The sequence below is a fragment of the Trachypithecus francoisi genome, unplaced genomic scaffold (genome assembly GCF_009764315.1).
Source record: "Trachypithecus francoisi isolate TF-2019V2 unplaced genomic scaffold, Tfra_2.0 Lachesis_group10, whole genome shotgun sequence".
Taxonomy (NCBI): Eukaryota; Metazoa; Chordata; class Mammalia; order Primates; family Cercopithecidae; genus Trachypithecus; species Trachypithecus francoisi.
Genome location: NW_022681455.1, coordinates 49,446,796 through 49,468,479, shown reverse-complemented (window position 1 = coordinate 49,468,479; position 21,684 = coordinate 49,446,796). Strand labels below are relative to the sequence as shown.

The 21,684-nt window shown below is 36.2% G+C and overlaps 1 protein-coding gene across 3 annotated transcripts in view; it reads left to right on the top strand.

Moving 5' to 3' along the window:
• The window catches only part of MMUT (methylmalonyl-CoA mutase), a 35,744-nt gene extending 27,354 nt beyond the window's left edge, over positions 1–8,390 (top strand). For 2 of the 3 annotated variants that reach the window (XM_033217406.1, XM_033217405.1), the window contains 2 exons: positions 3,453–3,620; positions 7,282–7,416. In XM_033217406.1, coding sequence (XP_033073297.1) covers positions 3,453–3,620; positions 7,282–7,410 — 297 coding nt within the window. In that variant the 3' untranslated portion in view covers positions 7,411–7,416. Of the gene's footprint in view, positions 1–3,452; positions 3,621–7,281 lie in introns of all 3 variants that reach the window. The other variant, XM_033217404.1, reaches the window with a different exon arrangement.
• Positions 8,391–21,684: the final 13,294 nt, after the last annotated feature.

Here is a 21,684-nt window from a genome sequence, read left to right as displayed (position 1 = left end):
GCAGTATTCCATCATCAAATGGAAGTGGTATATATGTGATCGGACTTGAGCAGGTCCTGAAGGCACAAGTAAATTACATGAGAAAGTGGCTCAAATACCCATGGTCTCCACTCCTGCCACCCTGCCTTTTCTCCCCCAGCCTTTATATATATATATATATATATATGTAAGGGGGAGTTTATTAAGTGTTAACTCATATGATCACAAGGTCCCACAATAGGTCTTTTGCAGGCTGAGGAGCAAGGAGAGCCAGTCCAAGTTCCCGAACTGAAGTACTTGGAGTCTGATGTTCGAGGGCAAGAAGCGTCCACCGCGGGAGAAAGATGTAGGCCTGGAAGCTAGGCCAGTCTCTCTTTGCACATTTTTTTGCCTGCTTATATTCTAGCCATGCTGACAGCTCATTAGATGGTGGCCACCCAGATTAAGGGTGGGTCTAGCCCTTTCCTAGCCCACTGACTCAAATGTTAATCTCCTTTGACATCACCCTCACAGACACACTCAGGGTCAATACTTTGTATCCTTCAACCAAGTTGACACTCAGTATTAACCATAACACATGTAGTCCAATTAATTATGATAGAAATAAAAATAAAATATAATTAATCTATCAGACTTTTAAAAGTGTCAATTCAGAACTAAAACTGATTATGCCTGGAACTATGAAGATTACTTTCAAAGATCTTATTGTACTCTTTATTGAGATTTGACTAATATTTTGTGGGAAAGATAGCCCACATGGGATTGGTGAAAAGTGTTTTGAAAAGGAAATCAAATAGCAATATAAGCTCAATTCATAAGTAAGGTTATTTTTGTTTATTTTTGCTGTTGTTTTTTAGCTCTCTACTAATATGTTACTTAGTCACAGAATATTAGACAGGAAAATAATTTGCTGGAGATAAATTACACTGACATTTTCCATAGAATGATAATACAAAAAAAATTTGTCTAAAAAGTACATTGTAATAATTTTATATGAAAAGCCTTACCAACTACATATTTATTAATCATCTACCAGATGCTAGGCTCTGAGTTGAGTAGGATACAATTTTGTCCTCAAGGAGATTACAATCTCCTAACAAAGAGAAATTTACTTACTTGTAATTACATCAGAGCATGAAAATTACTGTAACTAAAATAGGGACAAGCAGGGCACCTCACTTGTTACAAGAAACTCAGAAACTTATGTTTGTTGATCCCTGAAACTTTTGTTTGTTTCAGAAGCACAGTGCCATTCACTTTCTAGTAAAAATCACTCTCTGAAGTGGATGGAAAAGAGCTGCAACTAGATGCAAAGAGTCCGGTGAAGAAAAAAAATGAGAAGCAATGAAGACCTTAACTAGGGCAATGTCAGGATCTCAAGAGAAACCAAATCTCAGCTAGGATTTTGAAGAAAATTTAATGGAGTGACTACTTACAGATACGTAGGCAAGATTGATAGAACCACTAAGGAATAGCGAGGCCTCCAGGAATTAAATTTTTAAGAATTTCAAAAGCCAGTTGTTTTTCATGGTGTGAAATGGTATCTTATTTAAGTTCCTTATAGATTCTAGAGATTAGACCTTTTACTATTGCTTAAAACCAAAGGTGATAAGTACTAAAAACTCATCACTCCCTATACTTACTATATTTTATTATTATCTGCTCTTTAGGTTATTTCCATCTATTTTATCTATATGGTAGAGATATTGTATAATTGTGTGACTATTGTGCATCTTTTCTGCTCTGCATTTAGTAATGTCATGTTAATAGGGTGAAATTGGCTATGGTTGGAATATTCACAACATAAAAATCAGCAAACACGAAAAGTTAGGGATTGAGTTATTGCTTTCAGAAAATTTGATGAAAAATGTAGATAATCAGAACAAAGTTCTCTGAGGGAAATAATATAATGATAAATATTAAATTTAAAAGTTTCTGATACCTGTAGGCATTACATTAGGAAGACCCCCAACATTTGAGGAAACATTCTTTTAGTATTCAAAAAAATATTATTATTATTATTATTAACTTTTATTTTAAGTTCAGGGGTACATGTTTAGGTTTGTTATATAGGCAAACTTGTGTCATTAAGCCTAGTACCCATTAGTTATTTTTCCTGATCCTCTCCCTCCTCCTGCTCCTCTAACCTCTGATAGGCTCCAGTGTGTGTTGTTTCCCTCTTCGCCTTCTTTGTGTCCGTGTGTTCTCATCATTTAGCTCCCAATTATAAGAAAGAACATGTGGTATTTGGTTTTTCTGTCCCTGTGTTAGTTTGCTGAGGATAATGGCTTCCAGCTTTATCCATGTTCCTGCAAAGGACACAATCTCATTCTTTTTTTCTGGCTGCATAGTATTTTTCAGTGTGTATGTATCACATTTTCTTTATCCAGTCTATCCTTGATGGGCATTTAGCTTGATTCCATGTCTTTACTGTGGTGAATAGTGCTACAATGAACATACATGTGAATGTGTATTTTTTTTTTTTTTTGGAGAGTCTCACTCTTTCGTCCATGCTGGAGTGTAATGGTATGATCTTGGCTCACTAAAACCTCCACCTCCTGGGTTCAAGCGAGTCTTCTGCCTCAGTCATATGAGTAGCTGGGACTACAGGCACGTGCCACTATACCTGGCTAATTTTTGTATTTTTAGTAGAGATGGGTTTCACCATGTTGGCCAGGCTGGTCTCGAACTCTTGACCTCAAGTGATCCACCCGCCTCTGCCTCCCAAAGTGCTGGAATTACAGGCCTGAGCCACCGTGCCCGGCTGCATGCATGTGTTTTTATAATGAAAAGATTTCTATTCTTTTGGGTATATGTACGGTAATGGGATTGCTGGGTTGGGAGGTATTTCTGTTTTTAGGTCTGTGTGGAATCACCACACTGTCATCTACAATGGTTGAACTAATTTACACTCTCGTCAACAGTGTATAAACGTTCCTTTTTCTCCACAGCCTTGCTAGCATCTGTTATTTTTCGACGTTTTTAATAATAGCCATTCTGACTGGTGTCAAATGGTGTCTCATTGGGGTTTTTATTTGCAGTTCTCTAACAATCAGTGATTTTGAGCTTTTTTTAAAGTGTGATTGTTGGCCACATGTATGTCTTTTTTGAAAAGTGTCTGTTCATGTCTTTTGCTCACTTTTTAGTGTTTTTTTTTTGTAAATTTGTTTAAATTTTTTATAGATGCAGATATTAGACCTTTGTCAGATTCACAGTTTGCAAAAATTTTCTCCCGTTCTGTAGGTTTTCTCTTTACTCTGTTGACAGTATCTTATTTAGTGCAGATGCTTTTTAGTTTAATTAGATCTCATTTGTCAATTTTTGCTTTTGTTGTAATTGCTTTTGGCATCTTCATCGTGAAGTCTTTGCCTATTAGTATGTTCTGAATGGTATTGCCTAGATAGTCTTCCAGGGTTTTTATAGTCATTATCTAGTAATAAACAATGATTTATCTTTACTTTCTGACTGTTTAGACTCCTCATGAAGTGGCCCAGCAGGCCGTGGATGCAGATGTGCATGCTGTGGGCGTAAGCACCCTTGCTGCTGGTCATAAAACCCTAGTTCCTGAACTCATCAAAGAACTTAACTCCCTTGGACGGCCAGATATTCTTGTCATGTGTGGAGGGGTGATACCACCTCAGGTATTTTTCATCTCTATTTTTCTAGTACTGTGATGGGAATCCTGAGTAGTGATAGCTTATATGTGGTTCTAAAGATAATATGTTCTTAAATCTACAACAAATTTATTTCCTGTTGATTTCACTAAATAAATTCTAGAAGGTCTAAAAGTGGACAGTGTTGTTTTATATTCACGTTATATTGCAATTCATTATGTATAATTTAACACTTTACAAAGCTTCAGTGAGAGAACTACCTCCTTGCAAACCAGTAACCTATGCCAGATGTCTACCTTCATTCTCAATAAACAGTTATGGAGAAAGAAAAGGATAAAAGTAATAAAACTCCTAAGTGGAGTAGAGAACAGTGGTAGTAAATACACAGTGAATATGTCAAACCCTAGCCAGAGATATAGTGAGTATTCCTTGTCCTGGGGTGTGGGATGAGTCCTTTAGTTTGCTTGCTTCTATTTAGAAGGAGCTACCTTGTCCTTTTCCTCCAGGATGGTCCCATCCCTAAATGTTATCTTACCTCAGAGCTATATCATTTACGTGGTCCTATAAAACTCTTTATTATTTAAGCTAATTTGATTAGGGTATGGTATTTCAGGAGCCAAAAATATCCTATTGCAGACATAAATAGAATCAGCTTGTCTTGAAAATTATAGGCTGAATGGGGAGGAGGTGAATACATGAACAAAACTGTGAGTCCTCTTAGGAAAGGAGAAATAGATGTTACCTACAATGATATCAGTTAATTTATTAGTGAGGTAGGGAGACACCTTCCACATATGACATTCCTGGCCAGTTAAAGTAGTTATTTAAGATACAAATAGGTTCTGTTTCCAATCCAGTTCTCAATTATATCAAGATTTTCTTTTTTACTAAGAATGGGAAAAATGTCAAGTTAAAAGAACTGTATATGAGGCCATGTAAGTAAATGATTCATAGATGCTACAAAGGCCCCATTGCTATAGCCGGAATCCATCAGTGAAGTGTGACCTTGTTTCCACTTCTACAGCTTTTTTTTTTTCCTCCATTAAAACTCAGAATATAGAATAGTGCATTAATATACTACTCGTGAAAGGAGAAAATTCATATGAATAAGGTTGTGAGATTCGTAATAAAGTGGGGCTAGTGAACAAACTACATATTTATTTTCTTTCCAACGGCACATTATTTAATGTGATATAATCAACACAAAATTCTTTTTGTTAATATACTTGCCTATTACATTCCTAAAATAGGTCATTATCTGAGAAAATAAAACGTAGTTATTTTTTATTGCAGTCTATCTGCAGAACACTTCTATCAGTGTTGCAGTTTTAGAGTCTGTGATGCCTAGGCATGATATTAAAATGTAAGGACCAAAATAATTAGCCAGTAGAAAACATTTGGATTGGAATTCATGTTGAGAAAAAAAATGTAGGCCTGTTATATAGGTGAGCTGACATTTTCAAGAATTGTATTTCAAATAAGTTGTATTAATTCTCTGGATATTGAAATTACTTAGAACATCTTTAGGTGTTTTCCATGTGATTTTTCCCATGAATTTAACAACTGAGGATAAGGACCATTTTCTGTGTTATACTTTTGTGTGAATATGGGTATCCCATATTATATAATTATAGCAGTTAACACCCTTATTTTCTCACTATTTGGTTGCAGTGAATATGTAAAATGTTGCTATTGTTCAATTAAAGGTCACTTAGTTTTAAATTAGAAGGCGCTAATATCTAGTGGCTAATCAAACAGATACAGCCTCTGCCATGTGGAGCTTACCATTTCTGCAGTCTGATTAAATGAATAAACGTGGTCTGTCCTTACCAATATGTTACTACAATCAGGATTTTCTAACTCTCTTAGCAGCAGTCGCCTCCAAGTTTTTTTCAGCAGCTTGAGCAGACTCACGATGCCTGCTTCCATCCTGAAGCAGGTATTATGCTATCCCTGGCCCAGCTAAGTGGAGGACATTCAAACATATATTTTTATTTGGAAATAATTTCAAACTAACAGATAAGTTGCAAAAATAAAAATAGTACAAAAAATATCTGTATACCCTTTACCCAGATTAACTTACTGCTAACATTTTACCCTCTCACAAAGGTATATTTTACAAGGCTTATGTAAGAAAGAGTTAGGTAAGTCATATACCCTTTTTGCAGTTGCAACATCTTGCAGTTCTCTTCCAGTTGAATCCTCCATTCTAAAGCCGTAACTCAGATGTCAGGACAAATGGTACATGGGATTTTTAGGAAGGAGAGAAGTATATGACCTATTAATCTGACCATCTGCAATTTGGAGATGATTGTTATTACATGTTTCATTCAGTTCCCTTATGAGCTCTTAAACTCTGTAACATCTGCTCAAGAACAATGACATGTTTTGAGCACTTTTATGTGTCAGGTACCAGGGAAACAGATTGGACATGATCTCTGCTCTCAGAATTTCACAGACTAGAAGGAGACAAGTTCAATGAGATGTGTTAAGTTCTATTGCAACATTATAGTATTATAAGAATATTACAGTTATATAATAGAGACAGAAAAGTAGTAGTTGGGGAGTAATTAGCTTGACCATATAATTTATCATCCAAATATGGTCACTTGAGAGTAGAAATGGGTGCTCTTTAAAAGAGTGCTGCAACAACAAACTGTCCTGTCATATATGATCACTCATCAGACTGTCCTGTCATATATGATCACTCTACTGGATAAGGATCAGGTTCTTATAGCACATCCTAACCGCAATCGATATTGTAGCTACAAATGTTCAGATGTTAAAACAGCCTAAATCCTGTGGGGTTATTTGTGCCCTTGCTATCTTTTGACTCATACTTTGACTGTTACAATAAACTAAAAATGGTGGGCGCAGTGGCTCACGCCTGTAATCCCAGCACTTTGGGAGGCCGAGGCGGGCGGATCATGAGGTCAGGTGATCGAGACCATCCTGGCTAACGTGGTGAAACCCCGTCTCTACTAAAAATACAAAAAATTAGCCGGTTGTGGTGGCGGGTGCCTGTAGTCCCAGCTACTCAGGAGGCTGAGGAAGGAGAATGGCAGGAACCTGCAGGCGGAGCTTGCAGTGAGCCGAGATCGCACCACTGCACTTCAGCCTGGGTGACAGAGTGAGACTCCGTCTCAAAAAATAAATAAATAAATAAATAAATAAATAAATAAAATAAAACAGCAACAGAGAATGAGAAAAAAATGGGCTTATTTTCATTTGTAGGAAATCTATCAGGTGTCCAAATTCAAAGTGCCACCATTCACTAACTGCAGACAGAATACCTAGGAGAAAATAGTTTTTTAGGCTCAAACTTATCATATGATACTAAATTTAACACAAATAATGACAAGTAGTGAAAATTTAGGTGAGAGAAAATTATGACTTAAGGCTCAGAAGTTGTCAGTCAGGATATCCAGCTTCCCACCACAAACAACACATAGAAGTATTTAGAAAATGGGTGGAGTTTTTTTTTTTTTTTTAATGTGGACTGGGAGACTGGTGCTGAGGGCTATTAGTAGCACTCCCAAACAAGGAAGAATTTTTTAGACCCACATGCCAATAGTATACCAGTTGGGAAGGTTTTGGGTAATTGAGGGACAAAGAAGAAAAGATAGCGTTTTATTTCCTTGAAAATGGAAATAGTGTCTCTTATTAATTAAACAAATTCTTTCAACAGGACTATGAATTTCTGTTTGAAGTTGGTGTTTCCAATGTATTTGGTCCTGGGACTCGAATTCCAAAGGCTGCCGTTCAAGTGCTTGATGATATTGAGAAGTGTTTGGAAAAGAAGCAGCAATCTATGTAATTTCCTCTTTTTGTTGTAGCTTTTTTCTAAAATATTATTTTAGTTATGATCAAAGAAGAGAGTAAAGCTATGTCTTCAATTTAATTTCAATACTTGATTTGTACTTTCCTTGAAAGCTTTACTTTAAAATACCTTACTTATAAGCCTGGCGTCATGCTATACGTATGTACATACAGTTTCACTTCAAAAATTAAAAAATAAAATCTCTAAAACCTCTCTATAACAATACTTTATCAAGAACTCTAGACAAAGGTATTATTTTTAAAAATCATGGTGTTGTATTTAGTAGAATGTTTCTTATAAATCTGTTTGCTTTTTATATTGAGAATTAAACTATATCTAAAAAACTCTGACTAGTCCCATTTTTCAGTTTAGCATTACGTGTCTTGAGCACCAGAAAATAAAATCCATATATTAATAAACACCTATCTTGAAAAACTAGTGGAGTGTATTTACGTGGCGAAAGAGATTTTGGGTGGAGTCCTCAGCCAAATTCTACCAGAATCACCTTGATAAAAGAAGTATTGAAATCAAGCACAGCAGGTTGGAATATGGGGAATTTGACATCATATTTCTTCAAGTCTGATTTTACTTTCTTCCTGAGCATGACCATTTGACCTTGTTATTTCTGGGCTTTGCTCAAGACTCAGGAGAGTAGATGTTTATGAACATTCCTTTAAATGAAAGTGCTTAGGTTGTAGTTATGGCTTTGTCTAGAGTGATGATGTCAACTGTGAGTATAGGTCTGATATAGAAAGAATTCAACTTTCCAGATCTAGAAAGATGCTACCTTGCCTAGATTTGCTCATTAAACATAAATTGCAAAGATAAAAATATCACAGAGAACACCTGTACTTTGCTTATTGAAAGATTTGCTCACTAAAGAAGGAAAGTTGTCATTTACCTGTGTAACAAATCTGTGCATCCTGCACATGTTCCCCAGAATGTAAAATAAAAATAAAAATTTTAAAAATAAAAAAGGAAAGTTGTCTTTTATTGTTAACATGATCCATTACATGAATATAAAATAATTATCTTTTGTAATAAATTTCTGTTGTGTTAGATCAGAGAGCAACCTTTTGGAAAGTATTATATTACTGTAGAATTTACAGTAACTCATTGTAATACAATGTATTTAATTTTCAGAATAAGATTATCTGAATGGTATTGTCATGATTATTGTTCCCATTTTACAGATGAACACTGACTTCAAGTCCAATGATATATTCACTATACCATTTTATTGACTATTGCTTGTAAAGCAATGCATACTAATTTAATAGGTGTTTGGTTTCTGTGATGTGTTCAGTTGTCTGCTGGGTGACGTGAAATAAACTCATCTTTGAGGAGTTTACAGTTCTTGACATTCAGTATCTTTTGAGTAGACTACTTTGGAAGGAAGAATAGCAGCCACCTGCTACCAAATTTCACATCCATTGTGTGTTTGTGTATGTGTGTGTGTGTGTGTTTACCTGAAGTCAGAAGTACTGGGCTCCAATAACCTTGATATTTGAAATATCCAGTGGCATAACTCATAGAAATTAAATCTGGCCTGACTCTAAGATTAAATTTTCTCATTAAATTGAGGAGATGTTAAAACTTAAACACTTTAGTGTTATTTAGATTCCAAAAGAAATTTCATCTGACTTTTATTACTATCCTTATTTTTGAATGAAAACTTCTATGGCCAACAATGAGCAGACTTTTGGAAATGATCGGGAAAATAACCAAGTATATTAAAAAAGTGGATAGATATTTTATACAGCTAAGCTATCCCATATTCACCAAATAGTATAAGATATTAATAAATGGATCAGGAAGATAACTACTTTCCTCATTTCCTTTCATCAAAAACATCCAATTCAAGATAGAAGATTCCAGTGACAATTATAAAACACAACCAAAAGATACAGCACAAAGCAATTTAACTTACTGAGATGTGTGTTGTTTCACAGGTCAGCACTTCATCAGTCTAATAGTGCCCAATCTTAGTTACAACTGTTTCATCTTTGATAAGATTATATTTATGATGCATGATGCCAGTAAGGCAACTGACAGATATAGGAAGAAGATGTTGCATTCATAGCCAGTGTGATCTAGATATCTTTGCTTTGTTTACAGGCTAATGAAGAATCAAAAGTTCATCTGTGAGAAACATACCACATACACACATCCACACATGAATTGAAGAAATAGGGAACTCGGGCATTAACTAACTTAAACTCATATCAATCAGGATTCAATCAGAGAAGAATCAGTAGGAGAAATGTGTGTGTGAATGTGTGTGAGTTTGTGTGTGTGTGTATGTGTGTTTATGAGCTGGCTGGAACCCCACAGGCAGAAGCTGAAGCTTGTTTTCTTCAGGGAACCAGTCAGGAAGGAAGATAGTAGATAGTAGACTGAAGGGAGAGCAGGTGTTGATTCAGTGACTGGAGTCTCTGGGCTCAGGAAAGATTCAAGCCCATTTTATTATTTATTAATTATTATTTATTTTGTAATTATACTTTAAGTTCTGGGATACATGTGCAGAACATTCAGGTTTGTTACATAGGTATACATGTGGCATGGTGATTTGCTGCACCCATCAACCCATCATCTAGGTTTTTTAAACCCCACATGCATTAGGTATTTGTCCTGATGTTCTCCCGTCCCTTGCCCCCCAACCCCCCAACAGGCCCCTGTGTATGATGTTCCCCTCCCTGTGTCCACATGTTCTCATTGTTCAACTCCCACTTATGAATGAAACATGCGGTGTTTGATTTGCTGTTCCTGTGTTAAACTGCTGAGAATGATGGTTTCCAGCTTCACCCATGTCCCTGCAAAGGACATGAAACTCATTCTTTTTATGGCTGCATAGTATTCCATGGTGTAGATGTGCCACATCATTTTCTTTATCTAGTGAGCTTTTATCTGATTAAGTCAGATGGCTTGCTCAGGATAATCTGTCTTTTGATTAAAGCCAACTGTTTAGGGGCTTTAATTATATCTACGACATTTCTTTCCAGCATTATTCAGAGATTAGTGTTTGATAGACTGGCAGAATGTGTTTGTGTGTGTGCTACAGAATGACCGTCTCCTTTCTGTCCTCCAATTCACAAAAGAGAGGGAATATCTTATCCATTGTATCTCACCCTAACTGGAAATATGCTAGAAAGAGAATTTTGGAGACTGTAGTTCATTCTAGCTAAACTGACACATTACAATTACAAAATCATCATATCCCCTCACTTTATAGATAGGCAACTGATGCAGAGAAAGGAAGAAGATTTAACCACGATGACATGGTATTTATAGCGTGTATAGAGCCCGCTCTGTTGGCTCCAGACTCAGCAGTTTTCATATTCATATCTGAGGAAAGTCACATTATCAAGATTTATAACTACCCATATTGCTATTCATTATTCCGCAGAAAGGTCCAAAATTTAGAGTCAGTACATATATGGTTGTTGACAAAAATATTGAAGAATCACTTTTGTATTGAATCAAACATTTGCATCAAAGGTATCTGGGGATGTACTTTCTCAAAACCAGTCTTTTAAACAAAATTCTCAGAGCTTCTGTGTTATTAATGAATATATATCAACTGGGATTAGTAAATACATAAGACTTTTCCAAGACTGTAACAACTAACAGTAATTGTTATACCAAGCAGGCACTACTTTTCCTTTACTGTAAAGATGGCTCTGATTATAGACACTATTGACTCTTCTTCCCAAATGAGTCAGGAGTAAATAGACTCGGATGGAACTTCTGGCTATAATATATGGAGTTCCATAACTACAGGGAAGGCAAAGTCTTTCTAGCAATATTATAAGTAGGCTAGTTGCATCACATCTTATCTATCTGCAGTGTTCTATCAAAAAGCTAATCTGGAGAAGGGAAGTTCATTTGTCCAGCCTTGGGCTCTTTCAAAGTCTTGCACAAAGTGTTATTGAAAAAAATATAGAAAATACATATAAAATATATAAAAAGAACTCCAGACTGGATAATCCAGAAAATATGTTTCCAACTAATAGTCTGCTGATAATAGAGTGCTAGTTAAGTCATTCAAGAATTCTGTATCGTATATTTCCTAACTAAAAGTGAGGAGGTTCTTTCCCTAACAATAGTGACATATTTTTCATTTGGATACTGTGTTTCTTATCTCTAGAAGTTACATTTGTTTTTTGTTTTTTTTTTTATAGCTTTCTATTTCTCTTGTCACATTTTCTTTACATTTTGAACATATTTGTAATATATTAGCTGTGCTAAGGTTTTTGCAAGACGATTCTATTATTTCTGTCATTTTGGAGTTTGCATTAATTAATTTATTTTCTTTCTGGTTATGGGTTGTGTTGCTTTTTTGATAATTGATCATTAGATGACAGATATTGTAAATTTTATATTAGTTTGCTGTATTGTCTGTTTTCACATGGCTGGAAAGAACTACCTGAGACTAGGTAATTTATAAAGAAAAGAGGTTTAATTGACTTACAGTTCTGCATGGCTGGGGAGGCCTCAGGGAACTTACAGTCATGGCAGAAGGTGAAGGGAAAGCAAGGCATGTCTTACATGGCAGCAGAGCAGAGAGAAAGAGGAAGTGCCACACTTTTAAACCATCAGATCTTGTGAGAACTCACTCTCTAGCTTGAGTACAGCATGGGGGAAATCACTCCCAAGATCTAATCACCTTCCAGCAGGTCCCTCCAACAAGTGGGGATTAAAATTCAAGACGAGATTTGGGTGGGGACACAGAGCCAAACCATATCAATTGCATTCCTTCAAAGAGTATTGAACTATGTCCTCGCACAAAGTTAAATTACTTGCAGATCATTTTTATTTTTTCTATACTTGTTTTTAAGCTTTGTTAGTCTGGATCAAGAACAGCCTTTACAGTAGGGCTAATTTAGTGCCTTTCTTTCTTTCTTCTTTTTTTTTCTTTTTTTTTTTTGAGATGGAGTCTCACTCCGTTGCCCAGCCTAGAGTGCACTGGTGTGATCTTGGCTCACTGCAACCTCCACCCCCTGGGTTCAAGCAATGCTTCTGCCTCAGCCTCCCTAGTAGCTGGGATTACAGGTGCGTGCCACCACACCCAGCTAATTTTTTATATTTTTGGTAGAGATGGGGTTACACCATGTTGGCCAGGCTGGTCTCAAACTCCTGACCCTGTTATCCTAGTGCCATTTTTAAAATTCTGATATTGCATGATCCAGTAATTCCATTTCTGGGTATATACTCAAAAGAAGTGAAAGCAGGACTCAAACAGATTTGTACACTAATTGCTATGAACTAAATGTGACTCCCCAGACTTTATTTTGAAGTGCTTATCCTCAATGTAATGGTACTTGGAGGTAGGATCTTTGGGAGGTAATTAGATTTGGATACCATCATGAGGATGGGAGCCTCATGATGGAATTAGTGCCCTTTTATGAAGAGACCAGAGTTTTCCTGGTCAGGTGAGGATACAGTACAAAGGCAGCTATCTTCAAGAGGAGCTGAACTGGTTACCATCTTGATCTTCCACTTTCCAGCCTCCAGAACTGCCTGTTCTGGAATAACAGAAATAAATGCCTGATGTTTAAGTCATGCAGTCGATGGTAATTTGTTATACACCTCAAGCAAAGACACAAATGTTCATAGCACATAGCAGCATTACTCATAATAACCAAAAACTAGCAACAACCCAGTGTCCATGATAAAATGTGATATATACTTACAGGGAATATTATTCAGCCTTAACAAGGAAGAAAATTTGACACATGCTACAATATGCACCTGTCCCTGAAGACATTTTGCTAAATGAAATAAGCCAGTTAAAAAAGAAAAAAAAAAAGCACTGTATGAATCCTATTGTATGAGGTTTTCATAGTTGTCAGATTCACAGAGATAGAAGTAGAATGGTGGTCGCCTGGAGCTGGGAGGGAAGGGGAGAAAGGGGAGTTATTCTTTAGTGGCTACCAAGTTTCAGTTTTGCAAGAGAAAAAGAGTTCTGGAGATGGATGTCAGTGATGGTTGCAGGTCAATGGGAATGCACTTAAGACCACAGAACTCTACACCGAAATATGGTTAATATGATTAATTGTATGTTATATATATTTTATCACAATAAAAACGATATATTTAGGACAATGGTTAGCACATAATACAGGCTACGTAAATATTAGTTATTATTACTGTATTATTATTCCTATTATTATTATTTTATAGAAATTAATGAATGTGAAGGTGTGAAACCAAGAAAGTAGGTGGAGAACAGGTTGTTTAGAGGCTTATGCTGTTAAGAAATTTGGATTGTTGTCCTGAAGATTATAGAGAGCCATTTAAGAGTTTTAACCAGAGAAATATTCTCAGATTGTTTCAGCACAGCAGATAGAAGACGCCTTTTTATGGGGGCAATGATGGAGAAAAGAATTAAAAGGCTGTTATAGTGGTATAATAGAGAATTCAAAGTATCTAAGCTTATCTGCTTAGGTGCTGATTAGAGATGTCAGAGATGGAGAGAATATGATTTTGTTTTGGAAGATTGGCTTGACAGAAACTGGATTTTATCTGTTTTAAAAAAGTCTCTAGATCCTTAGGTATTGCTGTATGCAATCTGCTATATCCCCTCACCCATTTTAGTTGTTTTCTGTGGACCTCTTTTGATGTGTAGTGATTTCATGACTGAATACACTGGTATAATGTCAAAATCAGGAAAAGGTAAAATTATGGGAATTTTTTCTCAGTGATAATTTGTGTCAATACTAGAGCTCTCTAAGATTTTCTGGCATCAGAAGAGCACCAGAATGATGTATTTAGGGGGCACTGAAGACATGAAAATTCTCTTCCTGTAATGTAATTGAAATTTACATATTGCATAAATATTTTAAATACAGGAAGCGAAGGACAGCTTTGGAGAGATATCCTTTCTGAGCAAAACCTGCATGGAACTGGAGATTTAAATTAAAGTAGCATAAAAAAAAAATTGGATGATTACTCCTTCCTTTGATTTTCATCTCATGGAGTGGGAATTTATATAATGGGGGGTAGGTGGTGAGGGGAGAAGCTTTTAAAAAGATCTGTCCATTTGCTAACAAAATTATGCCGCATGTCACTGCCACCCTCCATTCGCATCCTTAAACTCCTCTGCACTTCATACTAGTCAAAAACCTATTCTTAAAAATGAATCTAATAAAACCATATATGTTATGGCAAAAATGTCTATTAATGCAAAATGTGTTTATTCTAACAGAAATATTTTTATTTTAACTGAAGAAAAAACTTACCAAAGTGATTAATATCTAAATATACTTGTTGCCGCTTGGTTGACACTCGGTAAAAATGATAATGAAGAAGATGATGATGGTGATAATGGCAATGATGACAGCTAATGTTATTTCTACCAATAAGTAAATCCTAACTCACTTCCAAAGAACTATGGGTCGTCTTTTAGGCCATTAGACAAAGTTTGATTTTAGAAGTAGCCTAAAGTTGAGAGATAAAATTGAAAAACCATATATTTGCTGTTAAAATATCCTTGTATATGTTGTGCTTATCGTTGTGAAAAATGCTCTAAGCATTCAAAAATATTTTGAAGGAAAAAACTATTTTGGTTTTCCTAATTAAACACAATGCTATTGTTTTCTGGTTCTCAGATCCTCATGTTATTATTTTTTTTTCTACCGTACCTGTAGGTGTCTCCCTAAGTTCAGGATTATTCTATTTTCCTGACACTGTATTTGAAATGATGCCCATCCAAGAAACCCTTAGGAGCTATAAACAATCTGAGAAAAAACATGTCTGTTTAATAATTTATTTAGATGCTCCTTAGGTCATCCTTTGTGATTGTGATCTGTGGTCAATAAAACTAAATGTTGATAATTGTTTATGAACTGTGCTGCATGTCATACTAAATTGATTAGTTCATTAGCAGTGAAACTACAATTATATGAGATTAATATTGAATTATATTCTGTCAATCCATCCCTAACTCACATAGACTCCTTTTTAAGTTACTAATTCTCCATGGCCTGTTTCCTCCATCTACATTCAAACCTCTTATTGTTATACTGACCTCTTCCTACTATTTACCGTAATTCCCCTGAAGTCTTGAAAAACAGGGAAATGCAGAATTTAATATCTTCTGTCAGGATTATTCCAATACCCTTTTCAAATCATGGGTAAAATATTAATTCAGACAAATGCTATGAATTCATGATACCATATACTTTTATTGGTTGACTATCATTTGTCAAATTGTAATATGCTATTACTTTAGAAAATAAAAACAAGGTTTTCCTGTGATTTTGCAGAGCTACTCATGCCCAATAAACACTATATGTCCCTTTGGGAAAGAGACGTTTTTGCTGTTCAATTCTTTCTGCAAATGGAAGGCTCAGCCCTGAGCTTGCTTAAGGGGGTAGAAAAGTAGAGCCACACTGATGACATTCTCAGGCTTTCTGAACCATCTTGACTTGACTTTAAGCATTCTGTCCTATTGCCTTTTTTAGTTTTGTCATTCTCATCAGACCATATGGTCATCAGAGCAATATTAGTGGCAATTTTTTTTTTTTTTTTTTGAGACGGAGTCTCGCTCTGTCTCCCAGGCTGGAGTGCAGTGGCCGGATCTCAGCTTACTGCAAGCTCCGCCTCCCGGGTTTACGCCCTTCTCCTGCCTCAGCCTCCCGAGTAGCTGGGACTACAGGCGCCCACCACCTCGCCCGGCTAGTTTTTTTTTTGCATTTTTTAGTAGAGACGGGGTTTCACCGTGTTAGCCAGGATGGTCTCGATCTCCTGACCTCGTGATCCACCCGTCTCGGCCTCCCAAAGTGCTGGGATTACAGGCTTGAGCCACCGCGCCCGGCCAAGTGGCAATTTTTTGCCAGACAGAATAAAATGGTTATTAGATATCAAGTATTGAAGGACACTAGGCAGATGGCCCTCTTTGCCTGTAACATATTCTCATTGGTTTAGGGGATCTATGTCTTTAAAAATATTATTTGAAAAAGCTGCAAATACACTGAGAAAGTTTAATATTAATTTAATTCTAAAAACGTTGATTGCAAGGGCCATTGCTAATTGTGCATGGGTCATAGACTGTCCAACTCCAGAGAGAGCCATTTGCTTTGTCGACATGCACTGTTGTAGTCCTGCATACTCTGTGCTGCAGTTCTTTTGTCTTAGAAAAGGGATAATAATAGAACTCAAATGTTTGTTACAAGAATTAAATGAGATACTGTATATAACATTTTGGAATTGAGTACCATGTGGTAAAAACCACAATAAAGATTTGTTATAGAAATTATTATTATTATACTTTAGAACAGTCTCATGTCTAACCCTTGAAAACAAAAGTTTGCGTACCATATGATTGTTCTCCTTGAGGAGCTGGTAGCCAGTTTGCAGAAGATGAACTGATAAAAAGATTGTTAGTACATGTCATAAAGTAGATTTCCACACAGTACCTTGAGAAGGTAAAAGAGGTACTTAATTTTCTTCTGTGAGAGAAATAAAGCCTTCAAAAAACAGACAGTATCTGGAACCTAAATAATGACAGGGATTAAATGGACAGAGCATGAAATTCATAAAAGGAGATAAGATTGAAAATATAGGGTATGAATTTTATCATTTGTTAACATGTTACAATGATGTCTTTTTTAAAAAAAACTGAATTAACTCACTAATTTCAAGTTGCATTTCTTTTTTGCTAGGATTGGCCAAGTCCTGTGATTAGAGAGATACTTCCCAAGTCATGGCATATGGATGACCTGCTTTGAAATCCTTTAAGATTGCTTATTAAATAAGCATAAGTTGGCTCACAATAGATCCCTTACTTTCGGTCTATTTTGTAAAACCCATACTCAAACCCAGGGTGGTTGTACTAAGTACATGTTATTGGTCACAAAAGAATCTGATAACTAGACTACTGGCAAACGATTTTATGGTTTGCACAAGAAAAACTTTTCAGACATGCCTTATATGTATCAAGATTGACAGCACCATTAATATAAAGTGGTTCATAGAGATGATGTTTGCAATAAGTCAAATAATTGAGATAACCTGTGTTTACTGCCTTTTTTAGGTGAGAAAATTTAATCTCTTCCTATTTGGCATATCCAAACAGAATGCTATTTCTCCCAAAGAACTAGGTTCCTTGACTAAGACTTATTTTGATCATCAGGTGAATAATCCAGGAACAGTAAGAATTTTTTGGGGGGCCAAAATTCAGAATGATTTTTTCTATTTTCCCTAATGTCAGATTTTACTATAGAAGGCATTTGGAATAATTGTAGACTTCCATTTGCTAAGAATTCAGCTAAGGAGTCTTTAAACATCCAATTGTTAGTCAATCTGTGCATATGAATCATTCCAGAGCAGAGTAAAAATAGTCCCGTGAAATACCTTTCCTCTGTTGTTTTTCTGAGGATGCGGCTGCTTGAGATTACCATAATACACATGATATTAAATAGCAGTTTTACTTGTTAAAAATTTCTGAAACTCTTCAAAGTCACTATTCAGTGAGACAATACACTGTAGAACAACAAAAAATCAACTCGCATGATATCAGAGATGTTGCCCCAAAATAACTTCCTGCATGCTACTTTGGGCTGGAAGTTCCTTTAACAAAGAACACATCTTTAATTTCAGTTAGAACTCAGACTAAACTAAATAACTCTGATAGAGATGTTAACAGACCATCCATATTAGGTCATTTACACACATACATTTTGATCTAGGAGAGATTATACAGGAGGTAATAATGCGAAAAGGGGATTTGTGTGAGCAATAGAATGGGGAAAGGGTTGGGGAAGAGGAGATGATACTAAGGCATGTTCTTGCAATGGATTTTCCTAAACAATAGGTAACTGGCAGCGAAAATATTTTGTAGTTACTCGTGTGCAGCTTAGGTTATCATTCACTCTACTACCCTACTGTTTCTCTTCCATGCAAATATGGCTTTACTCAGGTCAAATTTAATTCAAGAACCAGGAAATACCAATATATGTGTGATAGTATACTTCCTAGGATAATGTCAGTAGGAACTCTGCACTCCACAGGGAACCAAGAGTGGAAAGAAAACAGGGGTGCTAAGAAATGCTGCATGCATACCTTTCTGTATAGAAACATTTCCTCTGTCAGTTTGTTTATTCGTATTCAATAATTGGAGTATTTTTAACACTGATTCATGTGAATATTTGTGTGTGTGTGTGCGCGCATGTGCATGTGCACATGTGTGTGTGTGCAGATGATGTGGAAGTAACCTAATTGTGGGTATTGACGGGTATAATGCTTTCCATTTCTAAGATTCTGATTTCAATTTGAAAACAAATTTCTTTGTCTTTCTGTCACGTTGATCAAGTTTCCTCTGTAGGCTTTTATGATTGTACACCTAGGACTCTGTATCTCAGCTGAATTCAGTGAACATACTGAGTTTTGGAAAGAACATGGACATGGGCAATAGACTGACCTGGGTTGTAGCTCTCTTTCAGCCTCTTCCCAGCTGTTGGATTCTGGGCAAGTTATCTATTTGTCCTGCTTAGCCTCAGGTTTCTTAATACCTTAATACTTTCCTTAAATGTTCTTTGCACGAACAGAGTAAACTGAAGACATGCTCATTTCACTTCCCTTAGGGAGAGAGAAACCAAATATATGAGTTATCTGATAATACAATGGATAAAATTTTTAACTCCATTAAGACTGGAAGGAAAGCAAAATCTGACCTTCTAGTTTACATTGACTACCAAATATATCAGAGGACACTAGTAAGTAAGGTATGATATTTATTTAGTCAGTTTTCAAGGTGTGGATTTGTGATATATAGAAGTCTACAGCAGCACATTCAAAGTAAGTCCTGCGAATAGATTTGATTTGAGTCACCTTGTCAGTTTAGAAACAACATCATAAATATAAATGACAAATTCCCAAGGAAAGGCAATGGCCATGCCACTTTGCTAGATTTCACAAAACCTAATTTTCCGTGCAGTCTCTGGTGCATCAAAAAAAATAAAATGTAACATCAGTGTTGAAAGGTGTTTCCAGATGGCATTTTATTAGCTACTGAGAAGACTATTTCTATTCTCTATCAACCACACACATCACAGCAGCAATTTTCACTTTTCTATATGATAAGGTCTCGTTGTTGCATGAGATGCTAAGTAACACTTGGAGGACTGGTCCCTAAAATATTTTTTTTAAATGCCATGTTCATGGCACAGTTCACAGGATCACAAACGCAGATTTGTTTATTTACTTGGAGGTCAGGCAATGTCAGTAATACTCCTTCTCTCTTTTAAAAATTATTTCTGCTTTTGACTTCTCTTATGAAAGTTCCACTGAATGTTGTATATCTCAGAATAATTTTAAGTAAGAAAAAGAAATAGTTTAAGAGTTTATTCCACTGAGCATGTTGCAAATGTTTAAGACTAGAAGTTCCTTTGGGAAAGCAGGTCAAGTTAACTTTACTAAAAACTAGTGAACGAAGGGGCAACTCCTAAGCTCTTACATGACATTATGTAAGGAGAAATCTTTGTCTATTTCCCATGAAATTCCCTGTCATTTTCCTCTCTACTTTTCTACTCGCATATTTTTCATAAGGGCTTTCTGGAACAAATTCGTTCAGCGTTCCCTAGAAGTATAGATTAAAAGAAAACCAAACAAAAAAGAAGAACCAAAACAGAATTAGGGTTTAATAAATGTATTTTAGGCTAAATTCTGGATGGATCTTATATCTTGACATGTGTTGATTTCTCACGGTTATTAAGAACGTGAGAATCAGGTCATAATAAGCCCTTGATTTGAATAGGAGAAATAAGGACTATTGAGAAAAAAAAAAAATCTAACCAAATGGAAGCCAAGGACTCTCCTGACCTGCTCATAATTGTCTTTCAAGGGATTTACTTGAAACCATGGAATGTGGTTCTCCTTACACATGTTCTTATCAGAAGCACTTGGAGCATTAAAAAGAAGCCACACTGATTGGTTAGTGTTCATGTCAAATGATCTGGGCATCAAAATAGTTCTGTAATAAGAGTACAAATTTTCATTAGCAATTGCTCATTTCCATTGGCGATGAACGTCCAATACGGAGGGAGAAGAAAACTGAATAAAAGACTGTGGTATCTTGTAATGATGAAGTCCTCAATTTAAAAAGGAAAGGTGTGGAGGATGAATTGGATCAGAGGTAAGACAAGTGACATCTACCCAGACTGTGCTGGCCACTTCACATTTAACTATCACAATCACCCTAAAAAGGATGTGTCATGACTCCCAGTGAGAATGGGCCCAGAGTACTAAAATGGCTTTTCAGTCAAGTGGTGGAGTCAAGAATTTATACTGGGGATATCATAAAAGTCTGCTCCATTTCCACAGATGACAGCTTCATTCTCATGCAACTCCCATGCTCTCTCTGAGAAGCATCCACGGCCCCAGCCAGGCTATTTCAGCAGAAGCCAGAGACACTTGCTTCTTCACCATTTTTGCTGCTTCTGCTCAATTTATATTTTCTTTTTATTAATTTTTAATTTTTATCAGTACATAATTGTTGTACATACTTAAGAGGTACATGTGATATTTTATACAAGCATACAATGTGTAATGATCAAATCAGAGTAATTGTGATAGCCATCACCTCAACTGCCCATTTGCCTCTGGTACATAAGGACTGCTCACCCGCTGCCCTCTCTTGTTACTTGCTCCAGATGACTGTTAGACCCAAAGCCCTTTATTCCAAACTAAAATTATTTCCTGTTTAGAGGCAAAAAAAGAATAAAGCATGTATTCACTGATTCAGTTGCCTACATGGAATTAGTAGTAGTCCCCAGGAGATGGGGGAAGAGGAGACACAAGAAACTCACTGAAGCACCAGGAAAGGCCAGGATACCATGAACGTTTTTAGAAAGGAGGAAGTTCTAGTTGTCTATTCAAGGTGACATCGATTGGGTGCTACTAAATTAGATAGAGTCAATGACCTTAAATGTGACTAGCACAGCTCCCACGAATTCAACGTTACTATGTGATCTTTCTCCACAGTTGATGTTCTACCCTCTCCTCTTCTAACGGATGGAAAAACCGACACTGAGAAGGTGAAATGGCTTCTCCAAAGCCAAGTTGTGGTGAAGAAATGATTAGACTCTCAGCTGCTCTTATTGAGCTTGCAGTGTAAAACAGGACAAAATCAAGTTTCTGCACACACTGGTGCTGGAATTCACTTCAGCGTCATCTGTCCAGCCTAAGAAATTCTCCTCCCTTGCTTCCCTTTCACGTCCCTCTTCTGTTTCAGGTTCACCTGAGTTCCAACAAGCCAGACTCCTGAACATG